Source organism: Mchenga conophoros, linkage group LG1 (genome assembly GCF_057382185.1).
Source record: "Mchenga conophoros isolate Kocher_MC1m ecotype Shallow Benthic linkage group LG1, M_conophoros_male_GT1.1, whole genome shotgun sequence".
NCBI classification, from domain to species: Eukaryota; Metazoa; Chordata; class Actinopteri; order Cichliformes; family Cichlidae; genus Mchenga; species Mchenga conophoros.
In genome coordinates this window covers 26528163-26552625 of record NC_140526.1, presented here as the reverse complement: position 1 = coordinate 26552625, position 24463 = coordinate 26528163, and the positions used below count along the sequence as shown (strand labels likewise).

The 24463-nt window shown below is 37.3% G+C and overlaps 1 protein-coding gene across 6 annotated transcripts in view; it reads left to right on the top strand.

Moving 5' to 3' along the window:
• LOC146583472 (protein diaphanous homolog 3-like) overlaps nt 1–24463 on the top strand; it is a 170647-nt gene that overhangs the window by 10755 nt on the left and 135429 nt on the right. For all 6 annotated transcript variants that reach the window (XM_085272160.1, XM_085272127.1, XM_085272117.1 and 3 more), the window contains 11 exons: nt 562–692; nt 10624–10698; nt 10805–10874; nt 12296–12432; nt 12805–12910; nt 16693–16803; nt 17272–17390; nt 17649–17765; nt 23296–23414; nt 23522–23586; nt 23970–24074. In XM_085272160.1, the coding sequence (XP_085128286.1) occupies nt 562–692; nt 10624–10698; nt 10805–10874; nt 12296–12432; nt 12805–12910; nt 16693–16803; nt 17272–17390; nt 17649–17765; nt 23296–23414; nt 23522–23586; nt 23970–24074 (1155 nt within the window). The remainder of the gene's footprint in view (nt 1–561; nt 693–10623; nt 10699–10804; nt 10875–12295; nt 12433–12804; nt 12911–16692; nt 16804–17271; nt 17391–17648; nt 17766–23295; nt 23415–23521; nt 23587–23969; nt 24075–24463) is intronic.

Here is a 24463-nt window from a genome sequence, read left to right as displayed (position 1 = left end):
TTCCTTCAGATAGTGATAGATGGTGATATCTGAGGTCTTTGATCAATCAAGAACATTACAAAAAGTAAGTTTAGCTTCAAGTCTTTACCACCCACCCACACAAAAGCAGTAGTAAGTCTTACTCAGTAGTAACCCTAGTGTCTTGTCAGGGAATGAAAAGGAAATTCTTGGTATAGCTACCCCCCCCCCCCCCCCCCCCCAGGTTCATGCATTCTAAATATATAAAGTTAATAATTAAGGTCTTTTTCAGTAATTTTGCTTGTTGTGTTGTTGATAGTTTTGAAATTTTATACATTTTAAAACATTTCCATTCAGAAATACCTTAGACTAGAAATGTGTATGGAAATGTAAGGTGTGTATGTGTGTGTATAAAGTGGGAACTTTTTAGAGGTACATTAAAATGAGCAAGCATGGGAATAAAGCTAAGTGCTTTAGGATTGGTCAAAAGTCAGGAAAAACTGGGCAATTTAAACAAAAACAAACAAACTTTTTATTTTTACTTGGCAGAATTTGCAAGGCTGTATTTGAGAGATTTCTTCTTCCTTTCTTTTCATTTTACAGGGCAACTTGAGAAGCAGCCATCAGATTTCTCCCCAGGAATTCCTTAGTGAGCTGAAGTCAGGGGTCATGGATGAACGTCTGTTTTCCTGTCTAGACTCACTGCGAGTGTCCCTTACCAGCAACCCCGTCAGGTATGGTACAAGATTCTGACACTAAAAGTGGACTTGCCCTCTTTAGGTTTAATTCCCCTCTCTTGTCGCTGGTAGTTTATTATTTGACAGTACACTGTACGGGGACACCAGACTATATACCTTTCTTTATGTAGTATTTCTGTCTCTTATTTTCTCCTCTGTAAGTTCTATTACTTCAAATTTAGTTCATATTAATCTAATCATCCTTTAATCATGTTTTTGTGTGTTGTTCTTTTTTTTTTTTTTTTTTTGGCGTGCAAGTTTAAGTGTTTTGCTGTCATAATGGCAGGTGTCAGTTATAAAATGTCCAGTCAGTATTGTTGCTAACACACTGACATGTTGTGATGGTTGATGCTTTATTGCATCTTTGAAGCGCTAAAAGCAAACAAACAACTAAGACCAGCTCAATACTGACCTGTCATGTGTCACTCCTGTCTGGTTGCACGCCAGCATCTTGTAGAAAGTTGCCTGCTTGCATTATAAGTATTACTGCCCTCAGCTACCTAAACTGTTTGTGGAAAAAGTAAACAAAAAAAACCAACAAGATTTCTTGAAGGTTTAGGTGCCACACATTAGGTTTGATCAGGTTATTTAACCAGTGTCTGTCTTCTCATATTTTTGAGTATTCTCATTCCATATTTATAGTAATCAGATAAATACTAAGATGAACTCTATTTATATATGTTTTGGGAAAATAAATGTGTATTAAATGCAAAAACATTTGTTGGAAGGTTGCTGCCAGAAGGTGCTTAATTACTTCAGTTTATTTAGTTACTGTTGCAATGAGAGGGCTCTTTCACTCTCATTTCTCTTTCACAGGCATTTTCTGTGACAATGACATTTTTAGCAGTCTTTCTTAATCTTGTCCTCTAGACCATGCACCATATTTTGAACTGAAGCAGTAGCATCAGCATCATTCAGTGTTCAGTTTGTGTTCATATTTACATCTTATATTGGTAATAATATTTTTTTTAGTTTCATGTTAACTTTGAGCATAGTTTTCTCTATTTGTAAGGTTAATCTGATGGCAGAAATGAGTCTTACAGCCTAGCAATCAATACTGCCTTTTAGCAGTTTTTGTTTTGTTAAAGAAGAGTGATTAAACTGTAAATTTTGTATCAATATTGATCTAGGTGACTATAATAAATGTGGGTATGTCTGTGAAGGTTCTCAGTCATCCAGGTCATCGTAGTCTAAGGAGCTTGGAAAGAAAAGTGTGTGGGTAATGTAGCTATGGTGTAACTTATGTGCCAGTCACAATGCTAATGTGGCTCTATGACTAAACCTCACTTCAAAACTGTGTTAGACTGCACTGATAGGTACTTTATGTACTCTGTAATGATGTTAAAACTTTGATTCCAACGATCGGACACTGCTTTGTGGTTTGAATGGTCAGCACAGATACTGAATGAAGTCACCACTCATGATGACAGACTGTCAGTCTTTTGTAAAATAACACCGCCTGGTTTCATCAGAACTCTACCTAAGCTGAAAACATTGGTTTGGATGTTGATCAGTGGGTTTTTTTCCTTCCCCCTCTGCACTGAAGCAAACAGCTTACACATTTTCATAATATAAGGGTTATCTTACTAGTATAGGTTATAAGACTTTTATGCTTCCTGATCATTCTCGCTGTGCTAGAGCATGCAAGCTGAGTTAATTTGGTACTTTTACAGTCTCACAGTGTGATTCTCGACTCCTTTACTGTATCCACCGCAGCCCCCCCCCCCCTCCTTTTTTTTTTTTTTTTTTTTTTTTTTTAAAAGGAAGGCCACAGTGCTAGACCACAGGACCAGCAAAGCTACAAAATGCAATTGTATTAAATGGATTTGATAAATGGATCTGACAAACAAGTGGAAATTGGTTTTTCATTTTTTTATTAAAACTGACCTTCAGGTTTAAGTGCTCAGTTTTTTTTTGTTTTTTTTTTTCCAGTTTAGCTATATAGTAAAGTTTAGCAACAATGTGAAAAGAAACCTTGAATGCTCTTCCTGTCATATACAACTACCCATGAACAACATGTCAAAATATGCAAACTGATTATACACATAAAAATAGTTATGCAAAGTAAGAAAAGCAAGGCTGAGATGGTTTGCACACGTACAGAGAAACAATCGTGGATATATTGGATAAAGGATGTTGAAGATGGAGCTGCCAGGGCCACAGAGAGTGTTGGATGTAGTGAAGGAGGACATGCAGATGGTTGATATGACAGAGGAGGATACTAGGGATAGAATGAGATGTGGGCAGATGGTTTGCAGTGGAGACACCTAAAGGTAAGAATGCCTTACCTGTGTCATTAGTTAATTGTACTTCCATATGCAGCAGCTTAATGGTTTTTATTGAGGTTGTAGTTTGCAGTGGTTTTAAAACAGACTGTATTTTAGGGACTGGTAATTCAATGTTTAGCTCATCCTCATTTATAATCTATGTTACATTTATTTATGATCTATGTTTTAGGAGTACTGTATTCTTAGTAGTCAGTGAGAACAATGTCATTCATTGCCCACTCTGTGAAATGACCCCTTTTTGTATTGCAGATGTTCCACATTGCTGCAATTTTAGCCTCCGCCTTCTGTCCCTAGAGAGCCCTCCTGTAGTCAGTTAACGTGCTATGAACAGGACATTTTAAAGTTAATTTTTTATATCTGGTTCATAACCGCCTAAGCAGAGTGCAACACTGTGCTGCACTGCCTGGGAACCTTGTAGCCATTCTCCTGAGACTGCGTTAGAAGTCAAGCTACCTTAGCTGTGAAGTTAGCCAGATAAGGTGCCTCATTTTTCTCTTTGATTTATGACTGTTTTTGTTTCCCATAGAGAGGGATGATTAATTTGTTTTCTTTTTTCAATGCTTTTTCCCTTATTCCCTTTTTCGTGTCTTTCTGGAAATGATACCCCTCAGTTAAATATTGCTGTGCTTCTTTTGCATCTGATAATGGTGTGCTGTGATTACAGTAAGGCTGTAATCAGTGAGCGTTAATAAATCCTCAGTGCTACGTGTAAATATCAAATAGAAAATGGAAAAATCACACTTGGAGAGCTGCTACTCAAGAAAAAATAGAGCGAACTGATCAGTAGGTCCCAGCTTTTTCAGAGGTTTTAGAGTTCACCTCTGCAATTAAATCTTCCATAAAATTCAAAATTATAATTTTGTAATAATATAATTATCATTATTATTCAGATAAACACGTGGAGCTCATTTTTATTGCTCGTGATTGTATATTTAAAAAAAAAAATCAAAGCAAATGATGTAGCTCTTTTTTTTTAAAGTCAGAAACATAGCTGTATTTTGGCACCAATGTATGCGAACCTACATACACTACATGGACAAAAGTACCGGACCCTATGCCTTTTTAAATTCGGGTGTTTTCAGTCCTGTTGCCACAGGTGATAAAATCAAGCAACTAGCCGTGCAGTCTGCCTTTACAAACATTTGTGAAAGAATGGTTCATTCTAAAGAGCTGACTGAATTAGTGTGAGACTGTAATAAGATTCCATTATTGCAGTGGAAGTATTTGAGAACAACAGAAGCTCCATCACAAAATGGCAGACCACATAAAGGTACATAGTGGGTCGCTAAGTGCCGAGGGGTATAAAAAGTCACCATCACTCGGTGATTGCAGAGATCCGGACCTTTTCTGACATTAACATAAGCACAAACACTGCAGTGAGAGCTTCATGGTGTGGGTTTCCATGGCTGGACAGCTCCTGTAGGTGAAATATGTAGGGAGCCGTCTTCCGGTTGTTATATGGCATGTGTTACATTTAGCACAATACATACCGGCTGAATTGGATTTGGCACATTGGAGTGCAGGTATCTGTTGACAAGGGAGATGCAAACCAGGGGTCCGTTCTTCGTACCTCGCTTACTACATCCAAGATCAAATAATCGTGCTAACTTTGAGCTCGCTATTCCGGTTCCCCGAACACACCTGTTGTTGACGATTAGTATAGCTGGATGAAGTAATGTGAGATCACTGGGTGGCTTAACAGGGGCTACGCATCGATAGTAGAAACATTGATCGGCAACCCTTTGGTCAGCGAAAATGTCGAAGGAGCGCGCTCGGTATTTTTCGGCAGCAGAGGAAGAACCCTTGATTGAGGGATTTCAGGAGTTTCAGAGTTTAATTAAAATGCAAGGGAACACTGCAAAGGCTGCAAAAGCAAGGAGAGAGGGCTGGCAGAAAGTTGCTGACAAATTAAACTCGTAAGTAATTTAATAATAATAATAATAATAATAATAATGGATTGGATTTATATAGCGCTTTTCAAGGCACCCAAAGCGCTTTACAATGCCACTATTCATTCACTCTCACATTCACACACTGGTGGAGGCAAGCTACGGTTGTAGCCACAGCTGCCCTGGGGCAGACTGGCAGAAGCCAGGCTGCCATATCACGCCATCGGCCCCTCTGGCCAACACCAGTAGGCGGTAGGGTAAATTTATCATATTATATTACATTATATCCTCTTTCACATTAGAGCCACGACAGGACCCACTAGAACATGGGAACAAGTAAAAGTGAAATATAAGAATATTCTACAGAATGGTAATATTTATCACTTATATTGCTTTTAGTCTCTTGAAAACAGACCCTGAAATAATCTGTTTGTTTATAACAGCAACCAAGAAAAGGGCAGAGCAAAAAAAGACAGGTGGTGGTCCTGCACCCCCTCGTCAACAAGTTGGTTAAGTAAATAATACCCTCACGGGAATATTGATATCTGTCTATGAGCACACTGTCGCGCTGAGCTAAAGGATCCTGTCTGTCCCGCAATATACGCTGGATTCTGAAAACTCTCCTTATCAATCTTGCACCTTCCGCAATGGGTTGCTCACGTATACGGACAGGATATGGCTGCGACAGACTTCCCAAATCCCCCTTCGCTTTTATAGCCGTGGTCTCTCATCTTGATTACACGAAGTAATTTACTATTACTACTCTGAAATATGAATTACATCTGGAATAATCAAATACATGTAATAGAATGATTAATAGTACATTTCCCTTTTTTTAGGAAATGACCTGTATGTATCTGTATGAAATCAATAAAAGGATCAAGTACTGCATTATCTTTAGTTACATTGATAATATTTATTTATGGAAAAACAGTGGTAAAATATCGCTGTTGCTTTTGTATAAATGAAGCGGACATACCTGCGTGGCCGCGAGCTAATCTTGTTTACATAAAGTAAACCTGCTCCCGAGCAGGTTTACGCTTACGGATATGTTGCTATGACAGCAAGTCCCGGATGAGCTTCGGAGAACCGAACGATCCAAGATCAGGCGAAATCGTCAACAATCAAATCCAGCTAACTTACTTAGCGAGGTACGAAGAACGGACCCCAGAGCTTTGGAAATCCACCAAAAATGTTTGAAACACTTGGGCTCTACATGCCTTGTACTTAGGGAAAACGTATTCTTCCCATCCCCACAATACATATTTGTGTTTTTGGAACACAAATGAGTATTTTCACAGTATCGAAATATTGTGGCATTATATCTTAGATGTAGATAACTATGCCCCATGTGTGTCATTATGAATTACTAATAACATAAAATGTTACCAGGTATGTGTCTTCACTAAGAAAAAAAAAGTTTCTCCTTTCTTTTTTTAGATAATTTTTGCACAGCACTTCTCCAAACACATTCAGGCAGAGAGTGTGATTGAAGTTTTCTCATTTGGGATGTGGGAGGGTGCCAGATGTTAGGAACCAATGAAACCCAAGTGCTGCCAGAGAATGCTAGATGAGCAGACAGAACAGAATATAAAATACTTTAATCATTTTAGAGTCTAGGCAGACAGCATGTGGAGTACAAAACAAGAATCTGTCTGTGACATAACATGCGTGCACTCACACACATATACATAGATAGATATATCATATATTTCTATCTCTATCTCTATATATCTATCTCTATATATCATTGGACTGAATTTCTGGCAAAGTGATTGTGGTGTTGGAAAAGAGGTCATGGGAGCCAGTGTATTCACAAAATGATGTAAGAAATGCTCGTTCCTTTTTTTTCTTTTTTCTTTTTTTTGAGTGGTCCTGTAGCTCGTAGCTGATCTCCAGAACAGAAAAGAAACACTTTTGCCAGTTAAAGTCAGAGATGGTGGAGTAACCACGAGATGCGAACCTTTATTGTTCTGTGAGCTACCTGCTGAATAATACTGAGGATGGCAACAATGGTAACTGAACCAGCAAGAGGAAATCCAGACCTTGTTAGCGAAGTCTGAACTTGTCCATGAGTAAACTGACAACAGATTGGGTCAGTCTCTGAAAAATAAAACAACAAAACCCAAAACACTGAGCGCCTGTTAACATGCCTTTAATGTGACTTTAAAGACTACGAGTTTTGATCTGTGAATGCATGATTTAACAGACATGTTTAATAAAAAATGCAGTCTGTCCAGCTTTATTTGCTGTATCCAAACTTTCCCTGACCTTCAGTTAGGACACACAGTCATGCTCATACATAAACTTTTGCATCGGCCCGGTTGTTCTTGCTCTTAATAAGACTTCTTCAGGCGTTTTGGAAAGCTATTCCATTTTCTTTTTCAGGCCTCTGAGATCTTCAGAATGTCTAAAAGCTAAAAACATCAAACAGCCTTTGAAAGCTGACTTACCACCAGTATCCATTTTTCACTTATGTCTCCACAAGTGTCTTTCATTTTTGTTTCAGGAAAGCCTCACAGTGCAGGTATCCTGGTTTCCTCTGTAATTCCTGCTTGAGATCATCTGATTGTTCTTCTTTGCTCTCTGCCTGAACTGTTGATGATGAAAAACTTGCATACAGTTGCCACTGGGCTATGAATTTCAATAAAGCTCTTATTAAGACCTCTATAACCAAAATCCTACAGTACTGACTGGGTAGGGACCAATGTAGAATATAAGTCTTTTTTTCCTCTCTGAAACTTGAGAGCATTTTTTCTGATCTACCTTGGCAGCAGTCTTTTTTTTTTTTTAAATCTACATCTGTAAAGCCATCACTGTTTTTGTCAGCCTCTTTCCATCTAACCCTGACACGCTCTCATAGTAGTAAATGATGGTACAAGGCTATGTTTTAGTGCACTCACTCTATATATAATATATACAAGTGGAGATGTATGCAGAAAATGTCTGTATATGGCATGAAGTTGGGAATTAAAAGCCCCTATTATTTTGTTTTTGTTTACCTTTTTTAAAACACTGCAGAAGTCATGCTGGGAATCAGACAGCTGGTCTTCCCCCCCCCCCCTCCCCCCCCTTTTCTTTCTCCTGTCAGGCTATTCATTGTGATGTAGCCATAGTATTGTGCAAACAATTAGAAGAGGATTCTGCTTCTTTTGATGCATTTGTGCCTCCATATTTTGAGGAATTGTAAAAAAAAAAACAACAACCCAAAACCGCCCAAACAGATGGGCTTCCTGTTAATAGATTTAGCTAAGGTGTTTGTTATAAGCTCAGTTATTAATGTAGAAACTGGAATGGGGTTTACCTGTCATATTTTTGTGACAGGTGTAGATTACATTGAATAAATCAAAACAAACAAATGAAAAACAATAACTAATCTCCCATCTGTTTGGATTAACATTAAAATTGGTTATTTATCAGTGTTCTTCAGAGACACAATAGTAGATGGAAGAAAAATGTAATCATACACACAACCTGCTTCTTTTCAAGATAAAGCATTTAGATAACAGCTTCCCGTTTTATCCTGCCACCTTGAGAATTTATGTACATATGATGCTGGAAGGCACAGAGTGTGGTGATTAGAGCAACAACTGTGAATGCTAATGTTCAGAGATGGAATTCAGGTTCAGACAAGAGGGAGGGGCAGTCTACAATTTAGCTCATGCCTCTGGTTCAATGGTATTCATTCTTAAAGCTGGAGTACCTTGGTTTGCAAGTACTGGTAACCCGAGTGTGGAGAAGGAGACTACAGAAGGTGTTTGGATCTGGGGAGACCAAAAGCCTGGGCCAGTATTCAGCCTCTTTACAATTCTTCATCTTCTTTCAGCCGCACCCTTTAGGGTACTCAACAGTGGATTATCTGCCTTAATCTCACCCTCTCCTTAGCGTCCTCCTCTGTCACACCAGTCCTCTGCATGTCCTCCTTAACTACATGCATGAAGCTTTTCTGTGGTCTTCATCTTTCATCCTGCCTGGCAGCTCCTCATTTAGCATCCTTTGTACAATCTATCAACTATCCCTACTTTGCACATGCCCAAACCAGCTCAGCCTTGCCTCTCTCATGTACTCATTTCTAATCATATCAATCCTGGTCACTGGTCAGCTCTGTCACCTCCACTTTGGCCTCCTCCCTTTTTGTTATGGCCACCGTCTCCAAGCCATACGTCATAGCAGGCCACTACCATCTTGTAAACCTTCCCTTTTACTCTTGCTGCCTTCCTTCTGTCACAAAGACAGCCCTGACTCTTCACTTCTCCTTTATCTCTTTGCTTTGGATGGTTGACCTCAGGTATTTAAACTCATCTACCTTCACTTTCTCACCTCCTGGTACCCCCAGTGTTACATCCGCCTCTCTCTCATGCTGTTAACCAGGTAAACACCACATTAAGCAACATAATACTTCTTAATAACACTGTTCTGTCTTATTTATATGAAACAAAACTATTACTGATATCTGATTCCAAACAGCTCTGTTGTAGAATAAAGGTAGAATATGTTCATTCATGTGAATCTCTTTGTAGAGTCACTCTTCATCACACTTTTTTTAAAAGAATAGCTCCTTGAGTTCAGTGGTTGGAAAGAATTTGCCCTTTAGAAGGAAAATAAATCTATATTATACGTTGGTCCTAAGCTTTCAATATTACTCTGTAATCACAGGCAGCATTCTATTGGATCAAAGGTACGTTCTCCATAAGATGTGTCTAAAATCAGCTTTCACATAAAGAGCAGCAAGAAAATGTTTTTATTCCGTGAAGTTTTCTTTGCATTAATTTGATAGTCGGCTAAATTGGAGAAAATAAATCCAATACGGGTGTTAAAGGAAGAAAGCGCTTAGACAGCAATCAATATAGAACCTAAAATAATGAACAGTTTCTTCATTGTCTTTGCTGGTTTTACAGTCACGTTCTTGTGTCATGTGCATTTGTGTTAGCAGTGTTACCATCTGCCTTTTGTCTTTATAGGGTCAGATCCACATTATTGTTCCAGTAGAGTTATGTTATACTCTTCTGCCACAGTCTACATAAGACCAAGGCATTTGGGTATTGCGCATTAATGAAATTGAATGAATTTAATGATTAACTGATTAGTATTTCCGGTGCAGACCAGATTTATTTAATTGCTAATCATATATGTGCCTAATAAGATACATGCACTCTTATACAGAAGGCTGACATGGAAATGAAGAAAAGTGGGGAAGGGGGCATGGAAAAAAGTTTCTCAGTAAAGTTTTCCTCCATCGGAGATGCTAAAGTCTGCTGTGGTATTGATTCTGAAAATCTGCTGAAGAGAGAGAAGAAGATTTTCTCTCATTTGGTGTTTTTTCTCATGATTGGAGAAAGCACTGTGTGACATGTCAGTCCTAAATCTCCTGTTTGGGTAGAAAACATTTTCACACATGAATGTTGGACAATGGTGGGACAATCAATCACACTGTCTGCCTTTACTCACTTCTAGCCGAATGTATAAAAGTCACTGGATCCACTCTGTGGGTTTCAATGGGCCAGGCTTTCCCTTAATTTTGTGTTTATAGCTTTTACTGTGTTCATGTATTTCAGACACAGCAGAGGATAACAGTGTATGCATGTGCAACCTTTTTATTTAATTATTTTTTACAGTATCTTGTTTACCTCTACTGCCTTTCTCTTCAACACAAAGTACTGAGTTCTGTTTTTCTGCCTGGTGGATGAGAATGAAATTGTCAGTTGTCAGTCTGGGACTATTGTGATATCGATTTCATGTTTGTTATTTCAGCTGGGTGCAAAACTTTGGGCATGAAGGTCTTGGACTGCTGCTAGACATTTTGGAGAGGTTGCTATTCAAGAAACAGTAAGTTTATGCATTCATGTTCAAACTCTTTCCGGTCTCAATAATTATTCAATTCTTTTAAGTGTTTAATAGCAAACAATAACCTATTGCTGTCTTGTTTCAATAGCCAAGAGAAAATTGACAAAAAGAACCAACATAAAGTTATCCAGTGTCTCAAAGCCTTCATGAACAACAAGGTATTGACAATAGCTTATTTTATTTCATTTTATTATTTCACTTATTTTGTTTGATGGATATTTGCTGGGTATAAAAAGTCTGTTTTTGTAGATCAGGTTTCTTTAAATTAATCTAATTCATATATTATGATTCTACACTGACACTATAGTTTTTGAAACATGGCCTTTTAAGCTGTAATGTTCATATCACAAAAATAGTTTATATGAACTTAAAAATGCTTAAAAATACAAAAGACTGACAGGGGTGTAAAATTGGAAGAGGTCATTGGCTGTCTAACTTTGCTACTTTTGGAGCTCTTTGCTCTGCACTCATGAGTCAGCCACACCCATCTTAGATCTTTACCTCAATTTTTACCTCAGCTCTACCCCTAAAGAATAAAGTTACGTTGAAACCAAGCACACCATTGTTTTTCTTGTGACATTACCAATAAGTTTGATGTGTCACATGGCCCTCTTCCTATTGAAAAAACAAAAGTTGTATCCAAGATGGCCGACTTCTAAATGGCCACCATGGTCACCACCCATCTTGAGGAGTTTGCACCCTCATAAATACTAATATGCCACAAACAGGACTGTAATATCACCAACCATTCCCATTTTATTACGGTGTATCCATATAAATGGCCCACCCTGTATGTCCCAGGCCAAAGCTATTTAAAATGTTTACTTCTCAAGTACTAATAATTCATAATGCTTCAGCTGTTTTTCTTAATAGTTTATCAGTAGCTGCAGAGAGGATAAGAACCCTCCCAGCAACTTTCCATGTAGAGCTAAAACCCTATGGAGAAAGATATGCAGTGTAAAATGTGCTGCAAGGTCTGATATAATCCTGCTTCTCAATAAGTGCCAGGCGCCAACAAAAACCCATAGGCCTCTGTGTTAGCCCAGACCTTTCTGCGGCTAAAGAGGTGTCTTGGGATGTGGGGTAACCACAATGCCAAGAAGACAGGTGTTCTCTGCCAGCTGTCGCTACAGCCTTTTCTTCTTCTGCCTTTGTCTGATTTTTCTGTCTTCTGTCACCAGTGGCATAATAATGTAATACTAAAAGTTACCACACTGTGAAATTGCCCTTTGACAAAATAAATATAATAAGAAAACCTTTCTCCCCGGTAAATTGTAGATTTATTGGAGAGATTGTGTTACAAAGTCACTTTAAGTTTATGTGTGTTTGTGGATGCAATTAGATATCAATTTTGACATGTAGGACATAGTTTTCTGGGGTTTGTTTTTTTTTTTATAAAGGAAAAAAAAGGACACATTATTCAGTCAAATATTTGATCATTTAGATACATTTGAAGTACACGAAAATATATGATGAGCTTAACTTTGGTTATGTTGTTTAATGTGGATTTGTATTTTTGTTGACAAAAATGGGGCAAATTGCAGCATGTCTGGGTAATAATGTTTTGATTCCATTACAGTATGGCTTGGATCGAATTCTGGGGGAGGAGAAAAGTCTTGCTTTACTGGCAAGAGCCATTGATCCCAACCAGTCTGCAATGATGACCGATGTGGTAAAGCTGTTGTCAGCCATCTGCATTGTAGGAGAAGAGAACATGTATGTCATTGATTCTCTCAACATTTCTATCTGACTGACTTTTTCTAATGTTAAAGCACAATGTTTTTCCATTAGATTAGGCTGTACTTAAATAGTAAAGTGGATAACTATCATGTCTTTATTATCGGTTTAAATCATACTGGCACACAGTAATAAATGGTGCTAAAATGTCATAAAAAGGCCGAAACTTAACAGAGCAGTAAGAGAAAGACTGCACTGTAATTTACCTTATAATTCAGTCACTCGCGCACTCCAAGGAACCTTGGATACAATATAGGAAAGAGCGTATGGTTAAATCCCTAAAAATGAATGCATTGCTTCATTTTTTTCTCTCTCAAACTGTTCAGTCATGCATTTTATGTTCTCATTTAGTTTGGAGAAGGTCCTTGAAGCCATCACCACAGCTGGGGAATGGCGAGGCATTGAGAGGTTCAGTCCCATTGTGCAAGGACTACGCGATCGCTCAGTTCAATTACAAGTAAGTGCAAAATACTTTTCCACCATCTGACACCTTGTTTTCCGCAGATTTTACTGATATTACATACACAGTAACTGTGAAAACGTGACAATGTCAACAGATCACAGCCAGTCAAAGGTCCCTCAGTTACTTAAACATTCACTGTGAGGTTTGATTAAAATTCCTGTTTTGTTGTTTTGTCATATTTTTTATTTGCAACTAATTTTCAGTCAACCAATTGCAAATCACAGATCAAGTCGCAGTGACGCCTAAAAAGGCAGCTAGACATTTCTCATCTTTTAGTATATGCAAAATGCTTGTATTTTAATGTTATTTAGAATTGATTAATTGTTATGGGGAAAATATGGCTGCTATATTCATGTGGGTGAAATGTCTCAAGTGGCATGCTGCAATTAAAGACAGTGTCATTGTTCATTTGCATTAACAATGTGTTTGTTGTTGTAATTTGGTGCTCTATAGATGAAGATGAATTGAATTAAATCTTGGTGAATCAGTTACAGTAAATAAACACCAATGCTACATAAAGCCCTCTCAAATTTTTTGAAGGTTCTGTTTTTTCAGCATGAAAAAAGTGAGCAACTTTGTTTATTTTCAATTTTGATGTGAACACTATCGTTAAACAAACATCTCATGCTATATAATTCGTTTTTCGAGGCAAATAGACCTACATGTTGAGCAGCAATAATACAGAAAACACCACTTGCAAGTGCAACATGAGAATTAAAAAAAAAAAAAGGTCTGTTCATTCTGTTTTTCATGAACTCGTCAGTGCCAGACAGAGATGGGCAGTAACGCGTTACTGTAATCTGATTACTTTTTTCAAGTAACGAGTAAAGTAAGGGATTACTATTGCAAAAACGGTAATTAGATTACCGTTACTTTCCCGTAGGAACGCTGCGTTACTGCGTTACTAAAACCGTGATCTTTTTGCGAGAATGTCTCGCGACAGTGACGTAAGCGAGTGCGCCGTTAGTGACAACAGCTGTGTGCAGATCAACAATGGATCACATATCGATTGTGGGAGAGAGTATGAGCGTGCAGCGTTTAAAGCGTGGAAGTACTGACCTTACTTTGAGTTTGATTCCATAAAAAGTGACAAAAACATTAGCGTCCATCGTGCGTGGGAAGAAAACTTCTTTTTACAGCGAAAAAACCCCCCCAAACTTCCGAGTAGCTACGACGTAATGGGAAACTCACAGAGAAACTCGCGGATTCTTCAACTGACCGCGGCACACCTGCACCAGGGTAACCCTCCGCCTACCGCAGTCCTGCTTTACAGGTGAAAATAGAGCAACAGGACCGCTGAGTCTTTGACTTTATTTATTTTCTGCTGTGTTTTACTTGCATCTATTTGAAAGAGTGAGTGTAAACACAAAAAATATTTTATTTTATGTGCTGGAATGTGCAGAAAATAGGTTTAAATGTTAAACTAATTTATTCAAGTCAGAGAATGTTGCATATAATTAAATTTTTGCTTGATGCATAAAGTTAAAAGATTAAAACTGATAAAACAAGTTAAAAAAAGAGACTTTTCTATTTGATTACATTTTGTATGATGGATTATGTAGAAAAAGTAGAATTGGGCTGAAAGATCTATCACTTTATCACCTCTTCAGGTTGTAAATCGTGTTTTTTAAAAAGTAACTAAGTAACTAAGTAATTACTTTTGAAAATAAGTAATCAGTAAAGTAACGGGATTACTTTTTTGGGGAAGTAATCAGTAATTAGTTACTGATTACTTTTTTTCAAGTAACTTGACCAACACTGGTGCCAGATGCTTCAGTTAAGTACAGATGTCACTTTTTAATGATCGCTTTCAGACCAGACATGTCAGAAATTAAAATTCGACCCACAAATTCATCTGCACCATTTGTTTTGAATAAATATCAGCTTAAAATCTACAGACAGCTGGGCAGACTAAGTAAAGAACAGTCCCTATACCAGTTAACAAGTTAACAAGAAACATAAAAGCAAGCAGTAGAAGAACATGCTCATTTAATCAATATACAAGTCCCTTTTCATGTTCTGCCTTAAACAAAAAGACGAACATAAAAAACGGGCTATTTTATTCTTGTGTGTATTCCCTCTACACATTCTCCATTTAGATAAAATTGTTTGGATCTTTACTCTCCAAGCACACTTAAACATTGCATATATACTGTTTCAAACAGTGCAGGTTTGCATGTTAAAATGTAATCATATAAATTATGGAAACTTCTTGTCCCTTTAAAACATTTATATAGTGTGACTGTTAAACAGAGCTCCCCATAACATGAGCAATAATTGAGGCACACATAATGAAGCTTAAATCATCTTTTCCATATTATTGGAATAAGAATTTGGTTTTTGTTTGTAGTACCTTGTGATAGGTACCAAATAGCATTCACATTCAGTTTACTGTATAATTATCTTTGACCAGTTCTCACCGAAAGAAAAAAAAATCAATAGTTGGTGAGGGAAGGGGAGACACTGGAATTTAAAATGAGGTATTTATAGAAAGGAAGTGGGGAAAAATAACAACCAGGATTTTTTTCCAGTGCACTAGAAGGTAGAATTTACTTTACACAAGGATATTAAATACACAGAACTCATCTGTGGCCAAACAAACATTGCCCTTTGTACTTTGTTGTGTTTTATTGATGCTTTGTTATTACCTCGACTGTCTAATAGACAGCACAAATCCCCTTTAACCCCATGCATTATTAAAGCATAGACACTTTTATCCTAAGCATTGAAATGTGTGGCTACAGGCTTTCTGTTCTATTTCGGTACTTTTATTCATAGTGTCAGCCTAGGGAACGTTTTTTAAACCATAAATACTAAAATTGAGGATACCAGTATTGTCTCTTAATACTCCTATCTCAATGTCTTCATATTTGTCTTATTTGTTATCTCAAATATAAAGCTGAAGGTGTGATAAGAGTTCCATGACTTCCCATTTAGAGTAAAAACTACATGATTTAATTTTAACCACTAGGCCCTTCATCGCTTTGTGCAGTGATACACTTTTTCCGGAGCTCCTGCTGTATTTGTTATGCTCCTTGGAAATAGCATTCTGTAAGTACCATATGCAGCTTGTGCTATGTCAAAAGATGACCCTTCAGCTTGAACTTTACTAAAATCCACAAAGCCAAATCTGGCACTGAGTGTGGGTGGGGACCTGTGATGGCGTTGGTGACTTATTGGCAGGCAATACAAAGGTGCTGTGATACTTTCTAACATCAGTAGCGTTACAATATTAAAGAGGCTCTTTGGTGACAGGTATTAGTAAACTGGAGTACCAAAGATGAGAGTGTGCCATCAAATTAAACATCACCTGAATATCTAGCATTGCCATATTGTCTTTTCACACATGAATGGATTGCCTTACTGGTCAATAATTGATTTTTCTGTTTGTCTTTGCCTGGGTAGTTGAAGAGTCACACAATGTAGCTGTCCCTGCGTAATAAACCAAACTCAGAGGGGAGTGAAAAACTGCTTTCAAAACAGCAAGTTTGCCCTTAAATTGACAGTTGGTTAGTTGTGTGTGTGTATATGGGGGTGCAGTTGTTACATTAATATTAAAATCAGCCCCCACCCCCAGTTGGTGACTGGAGAAAATAGACATGCATTAGTTATGGTCCTTTGCTTCCAAGGGACATGGCTCATTTAGAATGCATGCCAGCACGCTTTTCATCATCTTCTGGAAAAAAGTCCATCATCTCTTTCTTTGGTTCTTTCTCTCATTCTGCTCTCTTCCCTTCTCTCACACTCTCTTTGTTCTGTGTACCCCCATGTTGCAGGTGGCATGCATGCAGCTCATCAATGCACTAGTAACATCCCCTGATGAGCTGGACTTCAGGCTGCACATTAGAAATGAATTTATGCGCTGTGGCCTGAAAGAGATATTGCCGGTAAGCAAAACATAACCACCACACACAAACGCACACACACAGACGAACACAATATAAACTCAGACTCACCTTGCATTAATATTAAAATGAGTTGTCCACTTCAGTGAAATATCGTCGTTTTACTCCAGCAAATAATTCATGAAACACAGAGGAGAGTTTGCACGTCCTCTGTCTGTGCGACAGCCAGAAACCAATAAAGTTTCTAGTGTCTCGGCTAATAATCTTCCTTCTGGCTTTTATACCATCTAGCTAACATGTTTAACTTTTGTAAGCAGTGTTGTTGTTGCCAGCAAAATGAGAAAATAATAAATGAAAGTAAAACGCTGGTGCCCACACCTGTAAATAATCACAGTTAGGATGAGCTCCTCGTCTTTACTTGAGTTTAATAAAGGATCTTGAGCTTTCCTCACTATTTAATTTTGCATAATTCTTTATGCACCTTCTTTTTGCACCTTGATCCTTATGTAGCAACTGCTAGTCATCAGGAATGAGGCCCTTGACATTCAGCTCAAGGTATTTGAGGAGCACAAAGAAGAGGACATGATGGAGTTCTCTCACAGACTGGAAGACATTAAGAGTGAGCTTGAATATCCTTGTCTTTGTTATAAAAAGGTACATGCAATTTGGATTTATGATTCAGTGTTTGTGTCTTGTAATTGTGCCTAATTTTCTTATGAGACATTCATGGGATCCAGTTAAGGTAAATTATTTCTGACATTATGCAAACAAAAGTGTAAATTAGAGTCAAAACACATTTTTCTTACATTTACTTTTGTGTCATTACCTTCTTTTTTACGTGAAATTGCACTGTTGACATTGAAATACAAATCCTTGACTCGCTGCACTGATGCAGGTGATATATTCAGTATTGTGCAGAGCATGGTAAAGGACAGCAGTGCAGAGCCATATTTCCTCTCTATACTGCAGCACCTCGTGCTTATACGAAATGACCACTTGATCAGGTAAAAATCAACACAAACACACGCACACACACACAGTTTAATGAATCGAGTAATGCTTTACTTGTCAGTTAAATGAATCAGCTAAATGTTTCCTTATTTAGACTACATGTTTACTTGTATACTTATAATTTTCCTTTAGTAGTTTTTATTCATATGTATTTGTTCACTAATCAGGTTTATTGGTTTGCCTTATTCGTTTTCTTAAAAATAGCAGAGTATAGTAATGTAATTTACAGTCTCTAGCCTGTATTCTGACTGCATTTTCATGTCACATTTTACCTAAATGCACACACATCTCAGGGTCTAAGCAGTTTTGAACATTGTTAATGATGTACACTGTTGAAGAGCTTATGTGGAGGTCTAGCTCTTGCCGCCTTAAACCCTCTCAATGACATTGGTTAACAAAGAGAATGCTTTCTCTTTCATCTCTAAGCCTTCTATAGAAGCCATTGCTACAGAGCATTTCTCATCTCCTATTAATGGTGCTTTTCAAAGGCTTATTTTATGTTGGTTCTCTTGCTGTTGGGTGTGACTTGGCTTGATCAAAAGATGGAGCTTTAGTCTGAAGAATACAAAATGCATCACCTGCCAAAAAACAACACCTTTTTGGTGCTCTTCTCTAGCTCTGTCTGATTATTATTATTTTTAATATATACATTTTTTTTATTTAAGCACTGGTGCTTCTGTGACTGCCCTCACTTTGCTAAACATCATTAACCATTCACAAATATTTCATACATTTAAAAACATACACTGTTGCTCCCTGTTGCAGGGATGTAACTGTCTAGAGTACACAATTTTTGAAGCCATCTTAAAAAAATGGTAAGAAGAGAGGAGAAAACCTAAAATCAATGATTTGTAAATCACTATATATAACATTTAGAGTTGTACATAGACAGTGCATCACAAACTGGAACTGAGAGAATGAGGCCCCCAATGTCTTTCAATTGATAGTTTGAGAAGTACTGTTCTGTTGTTTAACTAGCTGCCCGCACAGTCTTTCACTGAGTGTTGAACTCTTGCCCATCCCTGCTTTTGAAAAGCTGCGTTTCTGTAGGATGTTTTTATCCCCACTGAATCTAATGAGCTGGGAAATGTTTAGCCAGGTATGTTAGCATGGGTTTTTAAACTAGGCAACTTTCCCAGGCCCAACTTTTTTTGTGTTGTTGTTGTTGTTGTTTTTTTTTTAAAGGATTTTTTCAGACAAATAATAATAATATGGGACATACTGTATTTGCATTATAAAAAAAAAACAAAAAACCCCCCAAACCTATGAGATTTAGATGATTTGAAAATGCTAGCTCTGATTTCTTATTTTGTTTTTATTTGTTTTTGAAGGGGTTAAACTCTAGAGTTTAATTTGAGTTTAATTTAAACTGTTCAGCCATGATACATCCAGGACAGGCTCTGTTTACTTAAATTTTCAGTGATTACAATAAGAAAAGATATCCAATTGATGTCAGCTATACCGTGAGATCAGCTATCTTATCAAGAACAGTCATTCTCAAACTGTGGTATGCGTACCACTGGTGGTGCGTGGGGTACTTCTAGTGGTAGTCTGAGATATGCAACTTCAGCTTCTATTCTCTAATTTAATATAAAGGCAGAACATTACACATAACAACTAGAGATAGCACGATACCACTTTTTTATGTCCGATACCGATACTGATATCATAAATTTGGATATCTGCCGATACCGATATGAATCCGATATAGTGTGTTTTTTTTTTTTAATCAATAAAACTGTTTTTTTTATAAATATCTTGCTGCAATTTGTATAATTCATGCTCAATTTTTAAAAAACAAAACAGTAAAGCTATTCTGTTATACCTGTATGCAAAAAATACACTGCACCCAAAATATTTTATAGTTCAGCTACACTGATCAATCTAACAAACTTAAACCTACACCATCCTCCCTATTCTGGTATTTTAAAGTGTACCTAGCAGAAATATTAAACAACCTAACTAATAGGATTGCCAACTCCCACAAAAAAAAAAAAAAAAGGGAACCACCCCCGCCTCGTGATGCTTAATCGACGCAATCAACAAGTTAGTCATTTTAAATGAAATATCAAAGAAAAGTATTTTTTGTGCCCCCCTTTTCCCTGCTAATGTCCTACCTGGCCCCCTGGCAAAACTTTGCTAGACCCGCCCCTGCACAATTACCAGCCGTCAGCTACGTAAAAAAAAAAGGATCCTGGTGTTATTTGTCTCTCAGAAACAGTTCATAACTTCTCTTCAACTCATTCATGTCACTTAAAATGTAATCCTGTTTCTCCATCATTATTCAGCTCTGATGATTCAGTAAGGACATCTCCTGGATTCATTTTCATGTTTCCCTCTTACCACATATCCAAACGGATATCATGACCAGCAGCTTTTACAGTCGTGGCTCCAGCAAACATCAGCTGAAACTAAAAATTAATATTAAATCAATTCTAACAACAGCTTATCAAGCTTAAACGTGCTGCTGTTGTTTATCTGCTGGTCTCCTCTTTCTGGCGCAAAGTGGGCGATAAACAAACAAGAAAGACGGGACTTGCGGCAGAAAAAACGATCAGCTGGTCATTGATCAGTTTCATGATTGAAGTAGCAAAGGGGGAGGGAGGGGAGAGAATTAGAGAAGAGTCAGCTTTGTAGCAAAGACAGAATAACTCCAGCTTTGTATTTTTGTTTTTGTTTGTTTTTGGGTTTTTTATTCTACCTGAAGTATGGAACAAGTCTCTTCCTTTTCACATCAATATGGAACTCCGACGACCAGTCCAGCTGTGGCTCCATATATCAGTTGTTAAGCTTAACGTGGAAATACTATGCAAACATTCAGACATGCACTTACACACTTGCTTTACTCCTCTGGGATAGTTTTCTCTGAGATGAAATGACACTGTTTGGAAGCATAGCGAGGCTCCAAAGGCTCCACCAGACCGCCGACAGGTCTCGCAGACAACAGCCGCTCTATCACGTGACACATACTGCTCCAATGCGCTGAGCTGGGTTACGCCAATCAGCGCGTTTTGTGAGGTGATTTTGTGATACTTCGGATCGGATTACATTTTTTATTTCTCTCCGATATCCGATCCAGTAATTTAGGTCAGTATCGGAACGATACGTATCGGTCCATCTCTAATAACAACTAGCAGTTATAATAATTGACTTATGTTTTAAATTATTCATCAGGAAAAAGTACTAAAAATTGACCATAAAAAAATAATACATTATCCTTTGATTTTGTTTTTATCTAGAACATGAATTCACTCTAATTCATCTTATAATTTAACATCAGTATTGTGAGGACTGTTTAAAAATAGTAGCTTAATGGAATGAACATATTTCTCCCTGTAGTTTAGTGATTAAGGCTCCATTAGCTTATAGTATTTCTGTTAAATATGTGTACTGGGTTTGCTTAAGAAATTTGTCTTGCATTGTTGATTGTCCTTAGTGGCAGATTAGGCATTGTCTGAATGTGGTCCCTCTGATGAACTGCACTGGTTTTAGTTATTGGAATTCTTTTTGTTAATGTTTTTGATTCAGTGATTCCATTGTGTAGCTAATGTTTCGAATCATATGCATGGTATTATGAGATGCAGTCTCTGCATTGTTTTAGGAAGAGGTGGAAACCAATATCCCTGATTAATCACTGTTTGTAAGTATCAAAGTATTAGTTAATGATTTGGTGTGGAAGGGATTAGGACTCTCAGCGGGATCATTGTAAGATAATGAACAGATCAAACATTCACTTTATCTTTAACTCACAATAGCACTGTGCCTCCCAGCGTTGCATGTCATCTGTTGTTATTATATTATTTCCTTCTGCTTATTGAGGCTTGGCCCTGGTTATTTTGTGATCAGTGTGTCCAGCAGAGCCATATGAAACAGTTTAAATGCAATTACTCAGCGTTTGCTGATATTATCATCAAAACAGTGCTTTTATTAAGGCGCTAGGTTTGAAGGAACCCAAAGGGTCTTGTAACAGGGACCTGTGTAACATTAGCATCTACCTCACTTTAGTAATTTACTGTCTCCACAATCAACACAGTTGATTCCCTGTCCTACAGAAAGCTTAAATATTGCTTCAGTGAATACCAAATTTGTGGTATATATGGACACATGTATGTAAGCAAACACATTACCACCCTCCTAAAAGCAAAGTGAGGGGCAGAACTTTAAATAAATAAAATTGTGATAAATTTTCTCTTTCCTTACAGTACTTCCATTTCCTGTTGGCATAGGTTTTCAATATTTGATATAGTGCGAGACATCTGATACACCACTATTAGTTTAATTATTAAATAAAAATCAAAAGAGGCCAAACTGGGAATTATGTAGTTATTCTCTGCATTAAGGTATCTGTGTGCATATTTTTTCCCCCTCAAAGTTGAAAAATGTATAATTTCCATTAATTAGTGTTAATTGCAGTAATTATATGCTTGTGCATGTAAAGTGTACCATGTTGTGATTTTTTTTTTTTTCTTGTGAGTTGTTTTCAAATTTTACCTATTACTTGAAAAACAACAAGAAAAAACAACTCAGTAATATGCTAATTAGTTTAGAGCTGTCTGTTAGTATATTAAACTATCTCTGATATAATACAGTAACTGTAAAAGATTTCGGGCACATTTCCCGTATCTTTTTGCTAGCCATGTTCTTCCTGCATACACTAAACAGATTAAAACTAACAAATACAATTAGGTGTTTTTGCAGTCCCAGGCCTTATTTAAAGTACAACAGTAAGCGGAAAGCATTAGGCCTTGAGCACAGAGTGTCTTTGCTCACTGTTTCTTGTGTGTAGCAATGCAGTGCATAAAATTTCAGTATTAAATAGAGATTATATTTTGTGTTAATAAATTGTAATCAATTTCCAACTAATAGCATCGCTAGCCTTAAAGCTTTGAACATCTGCGATAATCAAAAGAAGTCTTTGCCAGCAAATTGTTGTGTGAGTGGTGCAAAGTCACACAACATGAACATCTGACACCACAAGTTTGCAGAGGGAGATGGCAATTTTATTTAACTTGTCTGCTGTACTTTGAGTCATAAATGGTATAAATTGTATTGTATTATTCAGACCATTAAGCATGTCATCAATAAAAGATGAAACGGCATTTTTACAATAAGGAAAGTTGGAAAAGACTGAAGACAGAAATGATTTCCTGTAATATGATATCATGCGTAATGTTTGTAGAACTGTATGCGAATACCTTGCAGCAACCTGATGTCATCTGCAGGTAACGTAGCGTAAACACAGTGGATAGCCATGCATAGTATTTGATGTCATTTAAATGCAGCTACCAGGAGTGACTTAAATTGTTAATTTTATTACAGCAGAGAAAAGCGAGTGTAAATTTTGTCACTAAGGTTTCTTTGCCATTATCAGGCCACCATTGTGAAGAGCATTTTGTTCTTAATGGTTTGCCTGGTTAAATAAAAGATTAAAATTGCTTGAAAGCCTGTGCCTGTGGCTCAAAGACAGTTGTATGTTTCTAACTATCTCTCTATACTTTTTGTCTCATTTATCTTCGCTCGCAGGCCACAGTACTTTAAGATAATTGAGGAATGTGTTTCTCAAATTGTGCTCCACCGTAGTGGCACTGACCCAGATTTCAGTTACCGCAAGCGCCTCGATGTCGACTTTAGCCACCTATTAGGCAAGTTGCACAATTTTGATAGCTTTTTTTAAATTTTTTTTTTAAATTACTTTATTTTTTTCAGTAGAGCACTGATAATTTCTGACTAGTTGTTTTTTGTTTTTCAGAGGTGTGCGTGGATAAATCTCGAATAGATGAATATGAGCAACAAGCTTCGGAACTGGCACAGAAGGCAAGTAATGACAAAAGGAAGCAAAAATATAGCATGCTGACATTTAAACTAATGTGTTGTATAAAATAAGGTACTAATGAAACACAAACTCTTCTAAAAATCTAAATATAATGAGGCCATAGGAATAACAACCATATAGGTTTTTGTAAACATCAGTTAGCAACCGTGACATCTTGCTGTGGAATAATGACCAGACTGACCTTAAAATACGCAAACTTCATTTTAAAGTGAGATATATTAAAACAATGTTTTATTGTAATGTAGCAGTGTAATTGTATCTGTTTCTACCATTAGCTGAAATCAGCTAATTTCAAGTTATATTCCAAGTCAGTATTATGTGTGCTTGGTTGAATAAACTGGATATTTGGTGCTCTTTTTTTCAGTTTGATGAGGAATTTCTAAGCAGACAGGAGGCACAAGCTCAGCTGGTCAAGTGTGAAGAAAAAATAGCTGAACTCCAAGCAGAGCTACAGGCCTTCAGGTCCCAGGTACTTTTGTACATTTGTTTTTATTCGAAACGGGATGTGAGATGTAAGAAAATGTTGGATTGGATTACTAATTAAAATCCCTTGAATATTGCATTGAAATGCAATTCAACTTTCTTTTCTTACTTTCCAATGGTGAGATGTTCTTGTTATTTAGGGTTGCGGCATAGGGGTGGGGGTTTTATTCACTGGAGCCTGCCGTTTGGTTTGACATAGAGGCTGCTCTACTGGCTAGCTGACACTAAGTCTAATAGGAATACTGACCAGTCCTCCATGTTGGCCATTTCTAATTCTCTGATCTCTATCCCATAAGAGGAAATTGTTCTAAAAGCAATTTATTCTGACAACCCCTTCAGCCCCCCCTTCCCATACCACAACACTCCAGAGAGTTA